The 19,348-nt window shown below is 33.5% G+C and overlaps 1 protein-coding gene across 1 annotated transcript; it reads right to left on the bottom strand.

Annotated features, from left to right (window-relative positions):
- Positions 1–31: 31 nt before the first annotated feature.
- Positions 32–4,471, bottom strand: LOC114400521. The gene is made up of 3 exons (XM_028363006.1): positions 4,161–4,471; positions 1,050–1,311; positions 32–388 (listed from the first exon to the last, which is right to left on the bottom strand). The coding sequence occupies exons 1-3, from the start codon at positions 4,332–4,334 to the stop codon at positions 321–323; spliced, it is 504 nt and encodes a 167-aa protein (XP_028218807.1). The 5' UTR covers positions 4,335–4,471; the 3' UTR covers positions 32–320.
- Positions 4,472–19,348: the final 14,877 nt, after the last annotated feature.

Here is a 19,348-nt window from a genome sequence, read left to right as displayed (position 1 = left end):
ACACTATACTACCAATCAAAGGGACATTATAGTTCATTAATAAATCAACTGTATGTAACTTTCAATCATGTAAAAGTATTACAGGTAATCATCACTGTGAGGTGTGAGCAAAGAAAATACTAAGAGAAACTTAAGAATAAATATGACAACCATCTAAACTTAAGTTCATGCGTGAGGAATAGCAGAGATTTTGGTAAATATCTTGGGTTTCAGTCGTAACGACTCCTTGATTTATAAAAAAATAAAAAATGGGTACAAGCAATATCAACAAAGATATTACATATTGTTGGTACAGTAAAACTCCAAAAAGTTAGACTTGATCATTTTGGTCCCAGATGACCTCGTCCGCCACATTCTGCACACATTATATTTCCTGTTCCCCCGCAACCTGCATGGCCACAGTTGTCAAATAAAAATATATTCACCAATAAGGATCTCAGTCATATACAGTTGAAAATACAACTGCACAAGCAAATGGCATTTTCTATATTTATATAAAAAAATTATAAACAGGACTGTGCAATCTGCAGCTGAAGGATCAAAGCTGCACATGGTGCAGAAAGCCAACTGCAGCAGATCCTGCTTGCACCAATAAAGACACACAGCATCATACAGTTAGATGATGATTATGATTGTGCCTATGCATCCTTTTTTTAATCTAGCAATTAGTAGAATGTCATATCAAGTTTTCACCACATATCATCATACAAGTTATACCAATTCTCTACATGTCAAAAAGGTTTAACTTTTTTCAAAATTGTTTCATTCAAAGTCCTCACAAAAGCCCAAGCTCCAATTATTCATCTAAGTAAACCATAAAAAAAGAAGTTCAAGCTAAAATTGGTCATCCACAAAATCAAGAAGTTCCATGAGAGAATAGCTTCTACATATACGAGACATTGTGACAATCACAAAAAATGCTATTGGTAACAATAACAATACCAAATAACAAAAAGATGCAGCAAATACAGTTTAAACACAAGGAAGGCGTAGGAGATCTTGCAGCAGGCACATATCAAAAGGTTGTTTGAACTGGAAAAAGAATATACCTAAGCAACGAACTTTAACAATTATGCCCTGGCTTTCCATTATGGAGTCAACATATAGACCAGAACCAGCACAAGTGGCACAAAGCACAGCACCTTTGGCCTGGCAATCAGTGCATCGGGGATTGTTACCAATAGCTTTCTCTTCCAAAGATAACCCAACAGGTTTCTCAATTATTTCTTCTGGAATAGCCTTATCATAACAAAACAGGGATTCAAGATTACTTCTGCCTTTGTTCTTGTCTGTCTTTAAACTTGACACAGACTGAAAGATAAGGAAATAGTTAGCTGAGACACCCGTTCAACAAAGACCAAACATCTGCATAGGAAGTATGAAAAAAGCTCTCCAGTCATGTTGAATATCCATCCAAGGAACACAGCCCCTTGTAAATCCAGCTTGTCAGTAAAGTTACACACAATATATCGAGTGTATGTCTAAATTGTCAAAAATTGAGGGAAAAAAGTTCTACATGTCTCAATATACAAGGATGCACAGATCTCAATAAAACAAAAAAGAGCAAAATATTTTGCGAAAAGATCCTCCACTTCCCCTCTAACAACCTGAAAAACTTATGTGATATCTATATTTTCCTAGAAACATGTCAATAGAAACATTGAAAATAATACCAAAACAATTTGAATACTACAGTTGTCCTCAAGGGAAAACAGAATATTAGGAGTCCATTCATAAAACATGTGAGCAATGAAAATATGCATCAACCAGTAATCAGTAATAGAAGTCTAAGTTGACATACTTATTACATACAAAAACTTATTGGCCTTGTGGTATCTAAACTATTGAAGGCCACGCCTCAATATACAAAATTCATATATCATGCCATTTAATTTTCTCACCATCTATGACAAATACAAGGCAGTCAAGACTGAGATCCTACCTAAGAATGGAAGAGTGAGTGAAACAAATATGTGGGATTGTATATTGGATCGCAAGATCCTATTTACTACAATACATAAGAAGTAAAAAACTCAAGTACAATTCATAAAATAATAGACAAATTTTTTTATAACAGTTAACACTATTGGATATTACCACTACAATCGGAGACATACAATAGAGTCTAAAAATCATTAGACCATTGAACAAAACATTGCATGAGCAAATAGCAAGCAAGCAAGCGGCAAAGCACACAACTAGAAGCAGAACCACATCAAAACAGAAACAGAAGCAAGGAAGACGCTAAACCACTGCCCACCCTCTCTTTCTCAACTGTTACCCACAAGTCACAATTGGTAGCAGCCATGGATCAAAGTTCAAGGAGTGCAAACAGGTAGTAGGGAAGGGTTGAAGGAATGCAAAAAGAGTTTGTAGGCATCAGGGTCTTAAGATGTCATGTGGGATTGAGGTTTACTTTTCGGAATTGGGCGACTAGACTGCCATAATGGGATCTTCTACCCCAACAACCCCATGATCAATCACAGCAGTCCCAAACGCTCACACCAAATCATGTTTATCGGTGTGATTAGGATCATAGCTTCAAGCAAACATCATGGTCTTGTGGAAGTATGCAATCCTACGATCTTAGCATTCAATTTTGACTTAGACAAATGGACTTCATTTCAACAGAATCTTCTATTTTTCTAATTTTAACAATATTTAGAAATAAATCTTGCACACATATATTTGTAATTGTTGCATCCTCACAGTCCAATGTACTTTAGAGAATCTGTATGAAAGAAGAAAAAACAACTTTCAGCTCACTTTTTACCACTTACGAATCCTTCAAATCTGCAGACTATACTTGAAAGGCCAGTGTGGATAAACTTCTAAACAAACACTTATACAAGATGATGATATGGATAAGTGAGGCAAAATGAATCAAATTTCTCTCGAAAGTTAAAATTAACTTATACACCTCATTTTTTGTGCAGCTCCCTTATTTAACTTTTCTGTAAGTTGGAGTATATATGTTGATTTTAACTTATGGGAGAAGTTTAATTCATTTTAGCTTCTAAATGTTCATTGAGAAGTTTATCTAAATTGGCTAAGGTAGGCTCAACTTTTCCAGGGAAATTATAGCATGCAATGCCAGCAGATATTAGACAAGCTCAGCAGAATGAACCTTCCTAATCAAGATCTATGTGCTGTCAATGATTTTGAGGACAGCTTATATCTGAATTTCAAATACAGAAAACTCCAAGAAAGCGTCCTGATCATAGGTCACTGAAGCAACACTTGTTTCTGTTTTTTTCTTTTTGGTCAAAATGAAAGCAACATTATAAAATGATATCATACGCGAACCACTCCTAGCAAATGCATATCTTTTGGCATTATTTTCCTGAATTCAGCAGGTGATTGAATGATTTTTCAAATCTCAAGTACAACAGAAATGGAAAAGAATTGTGGTCAAGGTAGAAACATAACAAGGTCATTATATGACTAAGTAGCAGTTAATGAGTAAACATCTGGAAATACACAAACCAAAGTAAAACCTTTTTCAAGGACCAAAACCACCCTAGTACCCCTAGGTCAAATACTAAACTTCCAAAAACACTAAATAAATAAAAACTAGAAAGGAGAAAGAAATTTAAAAAAAAGAAAGCATAAAATGCACCAAGAAAGTCTTTTGCATAGTAATACACAAAATTAAAATTTGTTGCCTCAGGAAATGTAGCAAGGGATAACCATAAACTAATGCCAAATAATACAAGGGTCGTGTAATATGATTCGGGACAGTTATACACAGTCATTAAGATCTTCAAATTGGAATCATAAAGAAATAAAAAAAATAAAAACGCTGACAGTTGTTTTATCCTAAAGACATCCTTAATAATAAATAAATAAAAAAAACCATTTATGTCATATATCAAGATTTTTTTTTTTGGTAACCATGTTATGTTATTGATATGGAATGTCCATTGGCAAACATTGATTTTGCCAATGACTAATCTCCATCGAACCTGACTAGCAACGTTTAGTGAGATTTTTTCCTCTCAATCACATTTTTTTTCATTGCGCAGAGTTGAACCTAAGACCTTGTTCAAGGACTCGCACCAATGTTAAGAAATCAAGAAATTTAACATCACAGTATTTTTTTTCTAAACGTTTCTAAAAAAAAATCCATTAAAGGATTAAAAGAAAAAAGATGAACTGACCACACGCGAAGTGCAGCTAGAGGCAGAGCCATTTGGGGAAATGGCATGGATTTTGGTGAGAGTTCCTTTGAAATTGGAACTGAAATTGATGATGGCATTCTTCTTAGAACTGGCCGTGGCCGCGGGGCAAAGAACAAATTTTGACGTCGCTATTTGCACAGAAACTGAATCCATCGGTGCCCAATAATGAACATGCACACCTCAATTTGTTCACGCAACAGAACAGCACCACTACCTCGTACAAATCGCTTGTTCATTCACACCAACAACAACTGGGGTCTCGTTCTCGTAGTTCACGACGTGGGTCCACGGGTCCTGGATCACCCGAATTCTACATCCGAACTGGAATTCGGGTTCAGTATATGGACTTTCTTAGGCCCATTTATTCGATAAATAATGTTGGGCTTGGGAGCCCATTCACCAAGAAAAGTATGAAATGACATTGGTAACCTCAAGTTGATGGTTAATTTTCTTTTGAGTTAATAATGGTTTTAGTCTTAATTTTATTTTTTTAAGTCTCTAAATAATTATTTTTAACATTTTTAGTCTTAATACTTTTGTCTCTATTATCAAGTAAACCAAAATAACAAATGATAAAACAATCATTTTGACGGTCTAATGACATCAAGTAGTTCTAACAAAACAATTAATATAATTGTTTTAATTGGTTTTTAAATTTTGATTCAATTTAGTAAAGAATTAGTTTTAGTTGATTTTTAATTTATTTGGTGTATTATGGTCCCCACCCCCTCACCCCAATGTCAATGCTATTAAGCCAACGCTCGTTGAAATTCAGTTAAAACGCAGTTTGTGGAACTCACACGTAGCAATAGGATTATGACGTAGTATTCTGCAAAGGAAAAGAAAGCGTGTTCTTACTACAAAGCGAATTGGGAAAGCGTGTTGTTGACTTTTTGTACAATACTCAAATTATAGTCCCCAAACAGAGCTACTTTTTTAACTGATAAACGAATAACATAGTGTTTTCGTATTAAGTTCTAATTCTTTATTGGAAGAAAAAACAAGTGATATTCGAAGTTTATGGGTAGGATAATTATATCTTAATTATTTTCAAGAATGATATTAATTTGTTTGAACTCACCATCATTATCCTACTTATAATTTTCATCATCTTTTTCTCTTTTATTAGAAAATATAACACTTATATATGTGACTTGAGCTACTTTTATTTGAATTTTATTCTTTCAAACTAATTGTTCCTATTTTAGAAACTTCAAATGCCTTTTTCACGAGAAGATGATATTTCAATTTCAACAATTAGTAGTTCATACAAAGAGTGCCGACACGAAGAGTCATTACATTTACAAGATACTTTCTTGCTACGCTTTTCTCTTTCCTTTTTTGTGGGCTCTCTTAATTTAATTCTCATGACCACCTCTGACCCTTCATCCAATATGATTGCATTGTCGGCAACATTTTTTTAACAAATAGATAATGATAAAAAAAGTTTTGTACTGAGTTTAAATGGTTTTATATAATTCATTCAATCGTAAATCATGTGATAAATTTATTAATATATCATATGATAAATTTATTAATAATTAAAATTAGGTTAAACTATAATTTTGATTTGTTATAATTCAAACCTTAATTTTGATGGTGATAAATTATTAAATAAAATAAGAAATAAAAATATTTTTTATAAGAGATAAATTGATGATCTTTTATTAAAAAAATAAATTACTAAAATATTTGTTTTATTTAGTTAAATTTATAAATACTCTTTTGTATCTATCATTAGTAAAAAAAAATATAATTTTTCCTGTTATTAGAATTTATGCATTAAAAAAATATATTTAATATATAAATCATTTTAATTTTATTTTATATTTTTTTATTTTAAATATTTTACATATGTTTATTAATATTTTACCAATATATAATTTACATATAAATTATTTTCAAAAATTAATTTGTAAATTGATTTAATATACCTATTATTTTTACTCTAATTATATAAATCAATATAATTACATCAATGTAATTTATACAAATTAATTAAATCTATTTTAATATTTAAATTATCTAAATTAATAAAAAATTAATATTTGATTTTTTAGAAAGCTTACATGTTAATATTTTTGTTTTCACTATAAAACATTATATAGCAAATAATTTTTTAATACAAATTATACAAATCAATAAAATTACATAAATTAGTATGTAAATTATTTATATAAAATATTCTATATCATTTATAAAAATTATGTAAATTTTTTTATATATAAATAATAAAAAATCATTTTAATTGTAAAATTAATGTATTTTTATTTTTTTGACTATTTAAATATCATTTTAAATTTACTTAATTTTTTAAATTATATAAATTATTTTCTAAATAATATATATTAGTTTATCTAGTTTTTTTAAATTATATATAATAAGAAAAAATTAATATTTAGTAATTTGTTATTAAAATAAAATTTTATAATAAAAATAAATACATGTAACATTAAATATTAAATATATTTAAAATTAAATATTTTTTTTTAATTTATAAATTTTTATAATTAAAAAAATTAATAACTCTTGTTTACATGTAAAATTATATTTAATTGTATTTTTTAGTATGAGATACTATCGCCGAGGTTTTAAACGGCGGTTGTAGTTTCTTTGTATTTCAATACAATGTGAACAAATGCAATGAGTATGGTTACAATTGTAGAAATTTTTCACCTAAAAAATATATAGAAAATTAAAAAATATTTACATACATTTATAAGCTACTATTTAAGGTGAGAAATTGATTCTCCAAAATCGATTTCTCACCTTCCTTTTAATTTGTTTTTTATTTTTTTATTTTTGCATTGTAAAATCGATCATCTAGAATTAATTTTACAACTTTTTTTTCTTTCAAAACTACCTTATTATATCGATTCTTTCGTAAGGGTTTTTTTTTCAAACATAGTTTAGAAGGTTTTTTTCGTGTTTATTTATTTGAGTTTTTTGTTTTATTTTTTTAAAATTGTTTTTCTGTTTGTTATAGTTTTTTTAAACTATTTTTTTATTTGATTTAATTTTTTTAGTTCACTAGTTTATATATATTAAATTATAAAAATAGAATTTATGTAGAATAGCACTTAAGAAAAAATGTATATATTTAAATAGTTAATATAAATATAATTTATTTAAATATTTATGACAAATGCATATATTTAAGTGATCTAATTATTTTACCAAAACAAATCAAATAAATAAAACATATTCAATTTTGATAGTTTGCATTGGTGTAAGACTATGAGTACTTAAATATGAATAAATCTACAATAGTATTTTTTAAAAAAACCAATCATTAAATAAAACAAAATTTTTTTTATTATGTTTCATCCCTTTCAATATTTATTTTCGCAAATCCTTAATACATAAATGATAATCCATAAAATAAAACAACATTACACACGAAATAAAATAATATTACACATAAAAAACATTATACATAAAATTCATAAATCATACATAATCAGTACCATAAAAAATAAACATAAACGATAAAGTCATTGATGAAATACACTCAATGACATGTTGCACGCATGAAACACAAATTGTTTGACAAGAGATCAATTCTCCTTCAGAAATACTTGCGTCAAATATTAACAATATATGGGTATACAATGCAAATTTGTGAATACTAAAATTATTGGTAACCTAAAATGTAAAAACATTACCTTGACAACATTATGCAATGTAATATTCAAATAACATTTAGAGTGAAGACGAAAAGGATAAAACACAACCGCCCATAGAGTATATCATTTAGTTCAATAAAAAACAAACTCTATACAACATAGAAAGAAACTTATCTCTCGCGGAATAAGTGTTGTTGAACTGGAGGATGATTGATCAGAAGGGCAAACAAAGGATGGGAGGTATGAGTCATCAATTTCAAGAAGCTCTCATGGATTATTGTCCATGATGAATGCGACTATGTGATAAAAATAAATGATTTGAAGATGATGAAATAGGGTGAGTAGCAGACAAAGGTGTTAAGTTGCATCTAGCCCCCATTCTCTTTATATAATAGGCAATCTATTGTTTTCACGTGACTGATACCAACGACTGAGATCACACTAACAATATAAATGATTTAGATTGAGTCTTAATTAATTACGTTTGGTTTGCGTTATTAAAAAAAATTAGAGTTAGTCAAATCATCAGGTAGAAAGTATCGTTCAGTCACATCGTCTCGAAACAAGCAATGTGAGGTGAAAATCGTATGAGGAAAAGCAACATGGGGTCACATCCTTTTTCTAGCACGAAGGACAGGATTCCTGACGGGTGAATAGGAACCTCGTTTTCAACAGTGTGTTTTGGGTCATTGATTGTCGTCCATGCTATCTTAGCCACTCCTTTTCTTAACGCAGAGGACAAAGCTTTATAGGATTTCTGATTGGTAAACAATAACCTTATTTACGTCAATGCGTTATGGGCCATTGATTGTTGTTGATGTTATCTCAGTCGCTCCTTTTCTGGCACAGAGGACAAAACTCTATAGGATTCCTGATCGATGAACAATAACCTTGTTTACATCAATGTATTATGGGTTGTTGATTGTCGTCGGTGTTATCTCGACTACTCCTTTTTTGGCATAGAATTCAAAGTTCTGTAAGATTCTTGTCGTATGAAAAGTAACCTCATTTACATCAATGCATTATGGGTCATTGATTTTCGTTGATGCTATACTGACCACTCTTTTTCTAGCACACAAGACAATGGTCTACAATGTGGCGTCCCTAAATTAATGACTGGTCTAATAGTAATAATTCAAATAACAAAAACCATGGTAATTTTTTTTTCTCTTCGTTTTCTTTTTCATTTCTTTCTCTTTTCACCATTACTAGGTTTAGAAGGAAAATCCTCACTATAAAGTCCTGAATGGCCAGTTCACAACTCTACTCGGAGTCATTTCTTTCTTACCGCTCATAATTCTCTAAATTATTTTGCTGTTTCAAAAGGAAGAATATACCAGCCATTACTTTAGGTCGTCACGTGAAAATAAAAGGATAAAGTACAGTCGGTAAATTCTTTTACAAATAAAGTTGCTAATGCTTTCTTTTCAAATAACAAGATCGATCATAAATGCATTCATCATTTAAAGCTGTCCAAAATATGGGAGTTTTACAAAATATATAGTGTCATCCAGAGCAAAGGTGTCCATAGTGGTGGCTTCAGCCACATGTATACAATCATCAAATGCCTATACATCAGGTCTACCCATACAAAAACAAAAGAGTAAACCTAACAGTCAGTCCTAGATACACCCACCCTCAGAAAGTATACAAAACTAATCCAAAAAGCTGTCCACTAGGATGAAGAGCCTCCGCTGATCGCCATCTCCCTCGGGCCACTATCCTCCGTAGAGTCTGCCTCAGATGCCGACATGACTTCCTCGGGAGAATCCACCTCAAGAAGTGGATCCTCATCACCCTCTAGAAAGTCAAGGGCATCCACAGCAGGCTCAGGAGGTAGCTCCTCCAGGTCCTCCTCAGGGTCTTCCTCGGATGACGTTACCTCGATCACTTGAACGGGCTCCACAAGACGATATGGTGTAGGCGTGGGTAGTATCCACTCCACAGTGCGCTGAAGCGTCCGTGCAGGTTCCTCTGGATGCACCAAAGAAGTAGCCGTGAATCGAATGGTGCCCCGAAATTGGCACCTCGTGTTGCCTTCGAGGGTCTCCCAAGCTCCCTCTAGGCACTCCATCTCTACTCGATCACGAATTAGCTGCGCCGCCATCACGATCTACAAGAAAGAAGAGAAAGGGGTAGACTCTTTCACAAGAATCTAACTGCGCTGCACACAATGCATCTCATAACCACTACATGACGTTAAAAGGAGTATCTTAAGGCTTTTCATCTCTGGTAATCGATTACACAACCTTGGTAATCGATTACCAGAGGCTAAACTTGAATTACACAGCCTCAGGACATGAAATATGCAATAATACACTGTGTAATCGATTACACATGCCTGGTAATCGATTACGTGACCCATTCCTCTGTGTAATCGATTACACAGGCTGGTAATCGATTACCAGAGGCTCCCTAAGTTTCCTGACTTCGTTTTCAAGCCTGGTAATCGATTACACCCCTTGGTAATCGATTACCAGAGACCATCTTAGCCTCCTGTCTTCAATTTTAAGCCTTGTAATCGATTACTCACCCTTAGTAATCGATTACCAGAGGCCACAATCCACATATTACACAAAATTCACAGCTGGCCAGCCACCACAAGCCTCCTTGCTTTGTGGTCTTATTTTCCTTTTATCTGTTGACTGCCAGGAGCTCGCCTGCTTAGGTACATCACAGGTTCTCACTGACCGACTATGCCCGGGTTGGGTCGGGATTGGTCAAGCTTGGTTTTGGGCAATAACACCCCACCTGACGTCCCCAAGGTCTCCTGACCCCCGCGACATATCTCCAGGTACCACTCTGTGGTCAACAATAAAAGCAGGAAGTTTCACCCTTCAACACTTCCTCATCTCAAGCTTGTAGGATTATGGGGTACCCATCACATGTGGTACTAGGTGGCGGTCGGGCGATGGTGCACAACAAGTTTTCCACATCCACAATGCGCGCATAAACCCACCATCCCCTGTTGCCCACCTCCAACTGAGCTCACGTACTCCCACGTAGCCCATATCCTCGTTTCTCTCAATATCGGGTCCCCATCAATCCTCCCAAGCTTCCACAACATCCAAGCAAAACAACATTCAAACAGCACAAGCTATCACAGCCAAGCAAAACAGAGCAAAGGCAGAAAACTCTGCTCAACACATCAACCAAAATCACAGCTTTTCTCACTTAAAGACCCCAGTAACAATTCCTTCGATCCAATTCGTTAACCGTTGGATCGACTCCAAAATTTTACTGGAAGTCTCTAGTGCATAAGCCTACATTTTGACCATTGCGATCTACTGGCAAACATCCAGAACTCATTCTGCACTAGACTTTCCACAGCCAACCACACACAAGCATTTTCTCTGCACTTGTGCAAAATTCTGCTGCACAATTTCACAGCAAAAATTCTGCATAAGTGCAGATTTCGAGAATCACACTTCCTCTCATCCAATCTTGCCCAAATCAATTCCTACAAGTCCCAAATCATGTATCAATCATGCCTAAACCAAATTCAAGCTTTAAAGCACAGCAACACAGAATCTAGGTGTCCAACACCCCTCCATTCAATGGCTTTTCTAGGTTTGAAAGGTGAAATTTAGAATGAGGTAAATTTGAGGCGAACTCTCACCTCACACCAGTCCATAACGTCAATCTAAACTTGCCCGAACTGGATTTACACCTAAAATTCCACCAAATCAAGATTTGACTCTTCAACACCCAATTTTGCCCTAGAAATGGCTCTTGGTTCACTTTGGTCATTTGTTTTTCCCTCTAGCACAGCCTAACCTTTCTCACATGTTCTAAATGACATTCCAAGCTAGGATTAACTCATTTTAACCTCCATTTACCACAGAATTCAGACTTAGCCTTCCAACCCTCAAAGTCTCACTGTTTTTCCACTCATACACCACATTCTCACTTCCTAACCCTAGGTTAACTCTACCCTTCATCTCTAACAGTTTCCATAGGCAATTTCAGCATATAAACATTATCACAAAACCCTAAAACAGAATGGGTATGTCTAACTCATCCAAACATGGCAATTTCAACAAGCTTTCAACAAGTTCCTTCACAAATAATCATTACACAGCAGAAAACTAACAAAACCACCCATCATATCTCCCAAAACCCCATACCCACGAAATTTAAGAGAGAAAGAAGTCCACCCAAACCTGAAATTTCGAAGTCCCACTCGTAGCCACGCATTTCACGACTCCAAAAATGCTCTCCTTTCACGATTTGGGGCAGAAACGGGCACTAAAGGTTGAAGCTTTGTATGGAGCTTTAATGGAGAATGAGGGAGGAAGAAAGGCAACGTGAGGGAGAGAGAAAGCTGTCTGAAAAAAAAAGTGAGGGCTGAGTGAAGAGAGAGAAAAGCTTTTTGGTTTTAAAATAAAAGGTTTTCCTCTTTTTCTATTATTTTATTCAAGCTCTGCCACATGTCCCTATTTGATTGGAGCAAAAAGGGCCCACTTTCTCTTTTTGACTGTGACCCATACTCAGTCACAAAAGTGGGGAAAATCTGACCTCTGAAACGCTAAAATCCTGCCTCGGTTTGCGTGCCGTTTCTCTGGTTCCAGTTTCTCGCGTTTCTCTGCGTCCGTCGGGGCCAGTTTTCGAAAGTAAGCAATATATATATCAAAACGCTCAGAATAAAACCCCGAGCGTGGTTCAGAGGTTGGTTTCATTAAATTCTAAGTCGCACGCAAAACGATGATTTTTAACTAATTAATTAAGAATTAACCCATAACCTCCCAGTTATGGATTTCTCTTCCTTAATTAGTCTAACCCGCGTATCTTGCCCCTACTATTCCTACCCTTACCAAGAACATATATGCATATACACTGAATAATACTTATATATATATATATATATATATATATATATATATATATAAAATCATTCAAAATACATCGTTTCCAAAAATTCCGGGTAGAAATTTCCAGGATGTTACATACAACATTCTTGACGGGTAAAATCTTCAAATCTTAATAATTTTGTCTTGTTTTTTGCCACTTTATTTTTTTAAAATCATTTTCTATTTTTTTCTTACACTTTTTTTAAAAAATTAATTGTTTTGTTTTTCTTTTAAATTTTTTATTTTACTGACTGATATATTCTAATTTATAACAAAGTATAATTTATCTCCAATAGTATTTAAGAAAAATACATATATTTAAATGCTCACAATAAATATAATTTAGTTAAATATTTATAAAAAATATATATATTTAAGTGATATAATTCTTTTACCTAAACAAATTAAATAAATATAACATATTCAATTTTAATAGTATGCATTGATTCATGTAAAACTATTATTACTTACATAGTATTTTTTTTAAAAAATAATGAATCCTTAAACGAAAACAAGTTTATCTAGTTTGGAGAAGACAAATAAAAAGAAGAATTACATAAATAAAACTTACATAAACATCATAATACTCTGGGACTAACACAATTAAAGTAGCAAATGTTTTAAAAAAAAAGCAACGGCATAATTCCAATGATGAATTGCATTTTTATGCTAAAAAAGTGACAACAAGTACTTTGCGTAATGACTACACAGATTCATCATGCATAAGGGAAATTATATCTTCAGCTCTTCTTGGTTTCCTTGGTTTGTGCAACTGGTCGAGAATTTCATTTGGAGAATGCTCAAAAGTTGCATTCAACTCAATTGGACATTTGGTACTAAATTCAGAATAGATGAAAAATATTTTTCCAATATCATCATTGTGTTTGAATTCCATAGAGTCGTATCCAGCACAACCATTGCCTACATAGTTTGGTTGACGATAAAAAAGCATTTATTAAAATTTTGTAGCCTATGTTGGCATAAAAAAATTATTTTTCTTAAGCAGCAAGTGACATGTCCTCACTTATTGTGACGACTTTTAGATTAGTAGAGTATTCAAACACTATCCCTTCATCTGTTGGAATCATGTCACCATTGCAATAAACTAAAGTGGATACACTCTCTATGTTTTAAGCAAATGTATTGAGTTACATCTAACCCCCTACTATATATATATATATATATATATATATATATATATATATATATATATATATATATATATATATTAGGTGATCTACTATTTTCACGTGACACATATCAACAACACAGATGACACCGACAATATAAATTATTTAGATTGGGTCTTAATTAAATATGTTTGGTTTGTGTTATTCGAAAAAATCAGTGTTTAGTCAAATTGTCTTGTAAAAAGTATTGTGCAAACACATCGTCTTGAAACAAGCAACGTGGGGTCAAATTATCTCGAAGAAATGAATGTTCAATCAATGCGTATCAGAAAAATACAGTGATTAGTCAATTAATGCATTCAATTAATGCATTATGTATTGTTCATTCAATCAAGGGAAAACTGACAATGAACATAATAGAACATAATTAACAAGTTCAATTAACAAGGGTAAACAATTAATGTCGTTTGTGTCCACCAGTTTCACATTTGGGTGGTTGCTTGTTTCTTGTTGATTGTCAATGTACTCATCCATGTTTTCATGGTTCAACTTGTTCATCAGGAACAACAAGTTGTTCTTCCTGGACAAAGTCATTAGTGGAATAACTCTCAATAATACTTTGGTGAAATGATGCAAAGGAATGTATGAACATACTTTGCATGTACGCATAAGCAAACTCCAGTGTTCATAGATTTGTATCCATGAGATTGCTCATAAAGTCTTCTCTGGTTGCACTAAAGAACTGCAGATTGTACCCATTATCTTGTTTATGATGATGAAGTTGTGGTGTGAATTCATATGATTGAGTATGAGGTGGTAGTCCTTCACCATGCATATTGGCAACCACTATGGACTTTTTTATGAAAGATGTTATTCAATTTTCATGTTTGGAGCTGAACGAAATGTTGCAACAATGTTTGGATAAGTTGCAAATCGTATTAGAAAAATTTTAGAATTTGGTCAGTATCAATTCATCTAGTGACTCATATATTCAATCTTTCATAGAATTGGTTGGCCAATTAACATATATGTGCATCTTTCCTTCCAAATTGAAATCCACCGTTGATGTTCCTCTGCCCAATTTGTGTCATTATATCCTCTCATGCGAGTATGATAGACTTTGTCAAGATTATATGGTGGATCTAGAATGTGGTTACAAAGTCCAAATTGGAGCATGACTCTGTCAATTTGATGCCATAATACCACTGGAAAACAAATTAAAGCTACACAAACACTCCATATTTGAAAATCCTTATATGCATATTCTAGCAGAAATGACTCAAAATCTCTATAAGGCATCCAGTGGAACTAAAAAATTAAACTGCGTTAGTAATTTTAAAAATAACGAAATTAATGTTTGAATAAATAAATCAAAAAACAAAGGGTTTAACCTCCTCGTTACACATGGTGTCGAATCTTAACCTATAACCCATGACATCACCGCGTGCGATATCAAAAAACCGTAGGCCTCTACCACTCCATCTAGTGAAATGTGATTTTAGCGTCAAATACATTACTGAAAAATGGATTTTATTTGAGTGAAAATTTTTTGTTTACCTATTAGCAAGTGGATATGACAGCTAGTGCTCGACCCTTGGTTGAATGAATGATATGCGATACCATGCCCAAGACTGTAAAAGTAGTGTACATCCCTGTATTTTTTGGATGTGGGATAAATAACCCTACACATTTCTCTATACAAATGTGTTAAACATCCTAAACCCAAGCTGCACCAGCCAACCTGATCAAGATCTACAAACAAGGGTAGGTACATCGGGTGAACTGTGTTGCTTGACTTGTCTGGCATCAACACCCCACCAATTAGCCCTAAAATGTATGCCCTCCAATGGCCTGCTAGTTGTTGTGGTGTGGGTTCAGCTAGGAGAGTCAGCATGTGCTCTTTTAACCATTTTAGTTTAAGTGTTGATTCCACTAGTGTTCTCTAGAGGAACAACACCTATATATTTTGCACACATTTGTTCCCAATCATAATATGTTGGGCCAGTAACTGGTCTACCATCAACATGTAAACCTAGTTGAAGAGTAACATCTTCTAAGGTGATTGTGCATTCACCAACAAAAAGATGAAATGCATATGACTCAGGTCTCCACCTTTCAACCAAAATAGTCACTAAAACATCATCGATTTTAACTTTCCTGAGCTTTGCAACATCTGAAAACTCAACTTGAACCAACAAAGGTTTAACTATGGGAACTGGAGAGGGCATTACCTGAGCATACGATTGGATTACATCATTTATTACCTGAAGAAATCAAATAATAACAACATTATCATTTGTGAATCATAACATAATTAACATTCAATTAAACTGAATGTATTGCATACTTCTCCAGATATATGAAGATGTTGTTTCCAAAGAAGATGAACAATTGTAGATGTCATGGTTAAGGCTTTGGTGCTAACGTCAAGAAGAAGTTAAAAAAGAATATATGAGAATGAGAGAAAATGAATCATTGAGTTAGTGTATATGATGACAATACATGTATTGCATTTATAGAAAAAAAAAATCCAACAGTAACACAACTCATTTGGTGATATCTAGGATGTTTATTTTGTCGATGGGATCTTGGCCATTGAATGTGTGTTGCTCCAATTAGTGATATCTATGTCGTTCATTTTGTCGATGGGATCTTGACCGTTGAACGTGCATTTCTGCAATTGGTGATATCTAGGTCGTCAATTTTTTTGATGGGATCTAGGTCGTTCAAGGTGCGTCACTTCAATCGATGATATCTATGTTATTGATTTTGTCAATGGGATCTTGGTCATTCAACGTTCATTGCTCCAATCAGTAATATCTAGGCCATTGAATTTTTCGGTGGGATCTTGGTCATTCTTTTTTAAGAGTATTTGACAAGCCATTAAACATTATAAATATGGTCTATAGCAAGGTAGTCTGATCCATTACCTTAATCAAAAACCTTTCTGCAACTTTAAACCATGACTTCATCATCAGTCAATTTGATTGTGTATTATGATGGTGTCATCATAGCAACTAAACATGGTTCAATGTTTGTAAGCGGTTCACCAAAGATTGTTCAACTTGACAATAGAATGTCATTTGATGCATTGAAGCAAGCTATTGGAAACAACATTAGTATATCAAATGGCTAAGTGGTCAAGGATATACATTTTCAACTACATGTATCATTTGTTGGTGATTGTGACAAGTACATGGCATACATTTTGGACGATGATGAGGACATAATAACTATGTTTTTCATGTTTGCAGACATTTCCAAGCTCACGTTCTTGGAGTTATATATTACCACAACAGACCCACTTATACAAACATGTGCACATCTATCACCAATTTCTGCAACCTCTTTCAATTTTGATGGTTTGGATGAATATCTTGATTAAGCAATGAACCTTGAATTGAGTTTGAAGAAAAAACACCCAATTTTGTCCTATTTGAATAATGTGTTTAAGGGCTAAATTAAGACCCAAACGATGTCTTAATGGATTTATTGACATCAAGACTATGGGAATGAAACATTATTTAACAAAAATAGCCAATACAAATAAATATCTAAGTGCCTAAAGTTGCCTTCATGGATTGAAATCTTCAACTCTTAATAATTTTTTCTTGTTTTTGGCCACTTGGTTCATGCGTTTCAGGCCCGAATTTAGACCCGAAAGTTGCCTTAATTGCTTTATTGACATCAAAACTATAGGAATGAAACATTATTTTAACAAAAATAGTTGATACAAATAGCAATGTAAGTGCCAAAAGTTGCCCTCATGGATTGAAATATTCAAGTCTTAGTAATTTGTTCTTGTGTTTTGCCACTTTGCTCATGCATTTGGGGGCGCCTGAAAGTTGTTTTAATGGCTCTATTGACATGAAAAACTATGAAAATAAAATATTATTTTAACCAAAATAACTGATACAAATAACAATCTAAGTGTCAAAAGTTGCCCCCATGGATTGAAATTTTCAACTCTTGGTAATTTTTTTTGTTGTTTTTGACCACTTGGTTCATGCCATTTTTTTCTCTCATTCACAGGTCCAATTTATTTTAGAGCATCATCTATTGACGTTAGGGATTCCAATGCTTCATACCCTCATCTTTTCACGTCAGGAAATTCAATGCTCAAAACCTTAACCTTAACCCTAGGTCGTTAACCCCTAACCCTAACCCCGAACCATGCACTTAAGAGGAGACATAACCTCTTTTCTCTAATGTTACTTGTATTCTTATTTTTCTCTCACTCACAAGTCCAATTTATTTTATACCCTCATCTATTCACGTCAGGGAATCCAATTTATTTCGAACCTTCACCTATTCACGTCAAGGAGTCTAATTTATTTCATACCTTCATCTATTCCAGTTAGGGAATCAAATGCTTCAAACCATCATCTTTTCACATCAGGGAATCCAATGCATCAAACCCTCATCTATTCACATCAAGAATCCAATGCTCCTAATCCTAACCCTTACCTTAACCCTAGGTCATAATCACTTAGCCCTGACACCTATATATAGAACTCATATCCACCTTCATTTACACATTCAAACAACACTTCTTTGCTCTATTACTTTCATACACGTTTGCAAACAGAAACCCTCTACCACATTTGTTTCTCTATTCTTTGTCTATTACATAATATGTCTTCCTCATCTGTCAAATGATTAGTGCACTGCGATGGTCAAATAATCAAAATAGATGAAGAGGGTACTTTTCGAAGCCATCACCCATTGTTCTTTGAACCAAAGCAAGACTTCACACTTGAGGCCTTGAAAAGAAAAATCCACGAAAGGCTTTGTCTTCAACTGTTGGACCAAGTATGTAATATCTCATTCTAATATTCACAAGTAGTAAGACGAGGAATATTGAAATTTACAATCCAACTTGTTGACAACAAAGACGTGAAATGTATGATTTTAATTATTTGCCAAACTAAGATTCTTCAATGTTGTGAATTGTATGCAAACATTGAGCGCAATACAATTCCCACCCCAAACGCTAAGCTAGTACCTCATCAACCACAATATTATCTTCAGCCTCATTATTCACACACATCTGATGCAACCCAATACATTTTTACTTTAACCCAACTAAAACAAAATATATTTGAACCAAACACATCTTGTTTTACCCAACTTCTTTTTGCATCATTTTCCACCAATGTTTTTTGATTCACAAGCATTTGATGTTACTGAGGATCACCCTCACCCGTACTTTAGTACCCCTACAGTAGAACCTTCTTCATCAACCTAACCAAATGAGCTTGAGTTTACAGCAAAGCTAGGCTTACTTAACGAAGAACTCAATCCCTTTAGTGAGGACGAAGACAAAGCTCTTCACAATCAACCCCAAGAGAAAGATGACGAGGAAAAAGTCGAGCCTATTTCACCAATCACAATCGTACCAGCATGCTACATATCACCCTATATGAAAAACTTTGAAGAATCCAATTTTCAAGATTTTGAATACGATTATAGCTTGGATCGCGAAGAAGTTCAACATCCGGTGGGGATTTTCATTGAAGGGATGCACTTCTTGAGAAAACAAGATGTACAACATGCTTTGC

Source organism: Glycine soja, chromosome 19, assembly GCF_004193775.1.
Source record: "Glycine soja cultivar W05 chromosome 19, ASM419377v2, whole genome shotgun sequence".
In the NCBI taxonomy this organism is placed as follows: Eukaryota; Viridiplantae; Streptophyta; class Magnoliopsida; order Fabales; family Fabaceae; genus Glycine; species Glycine soja.
Note: the sequence above shows the minus strand (reverse complement) of the source record. Positions and strands in the feature narration are given on the sequence as shown.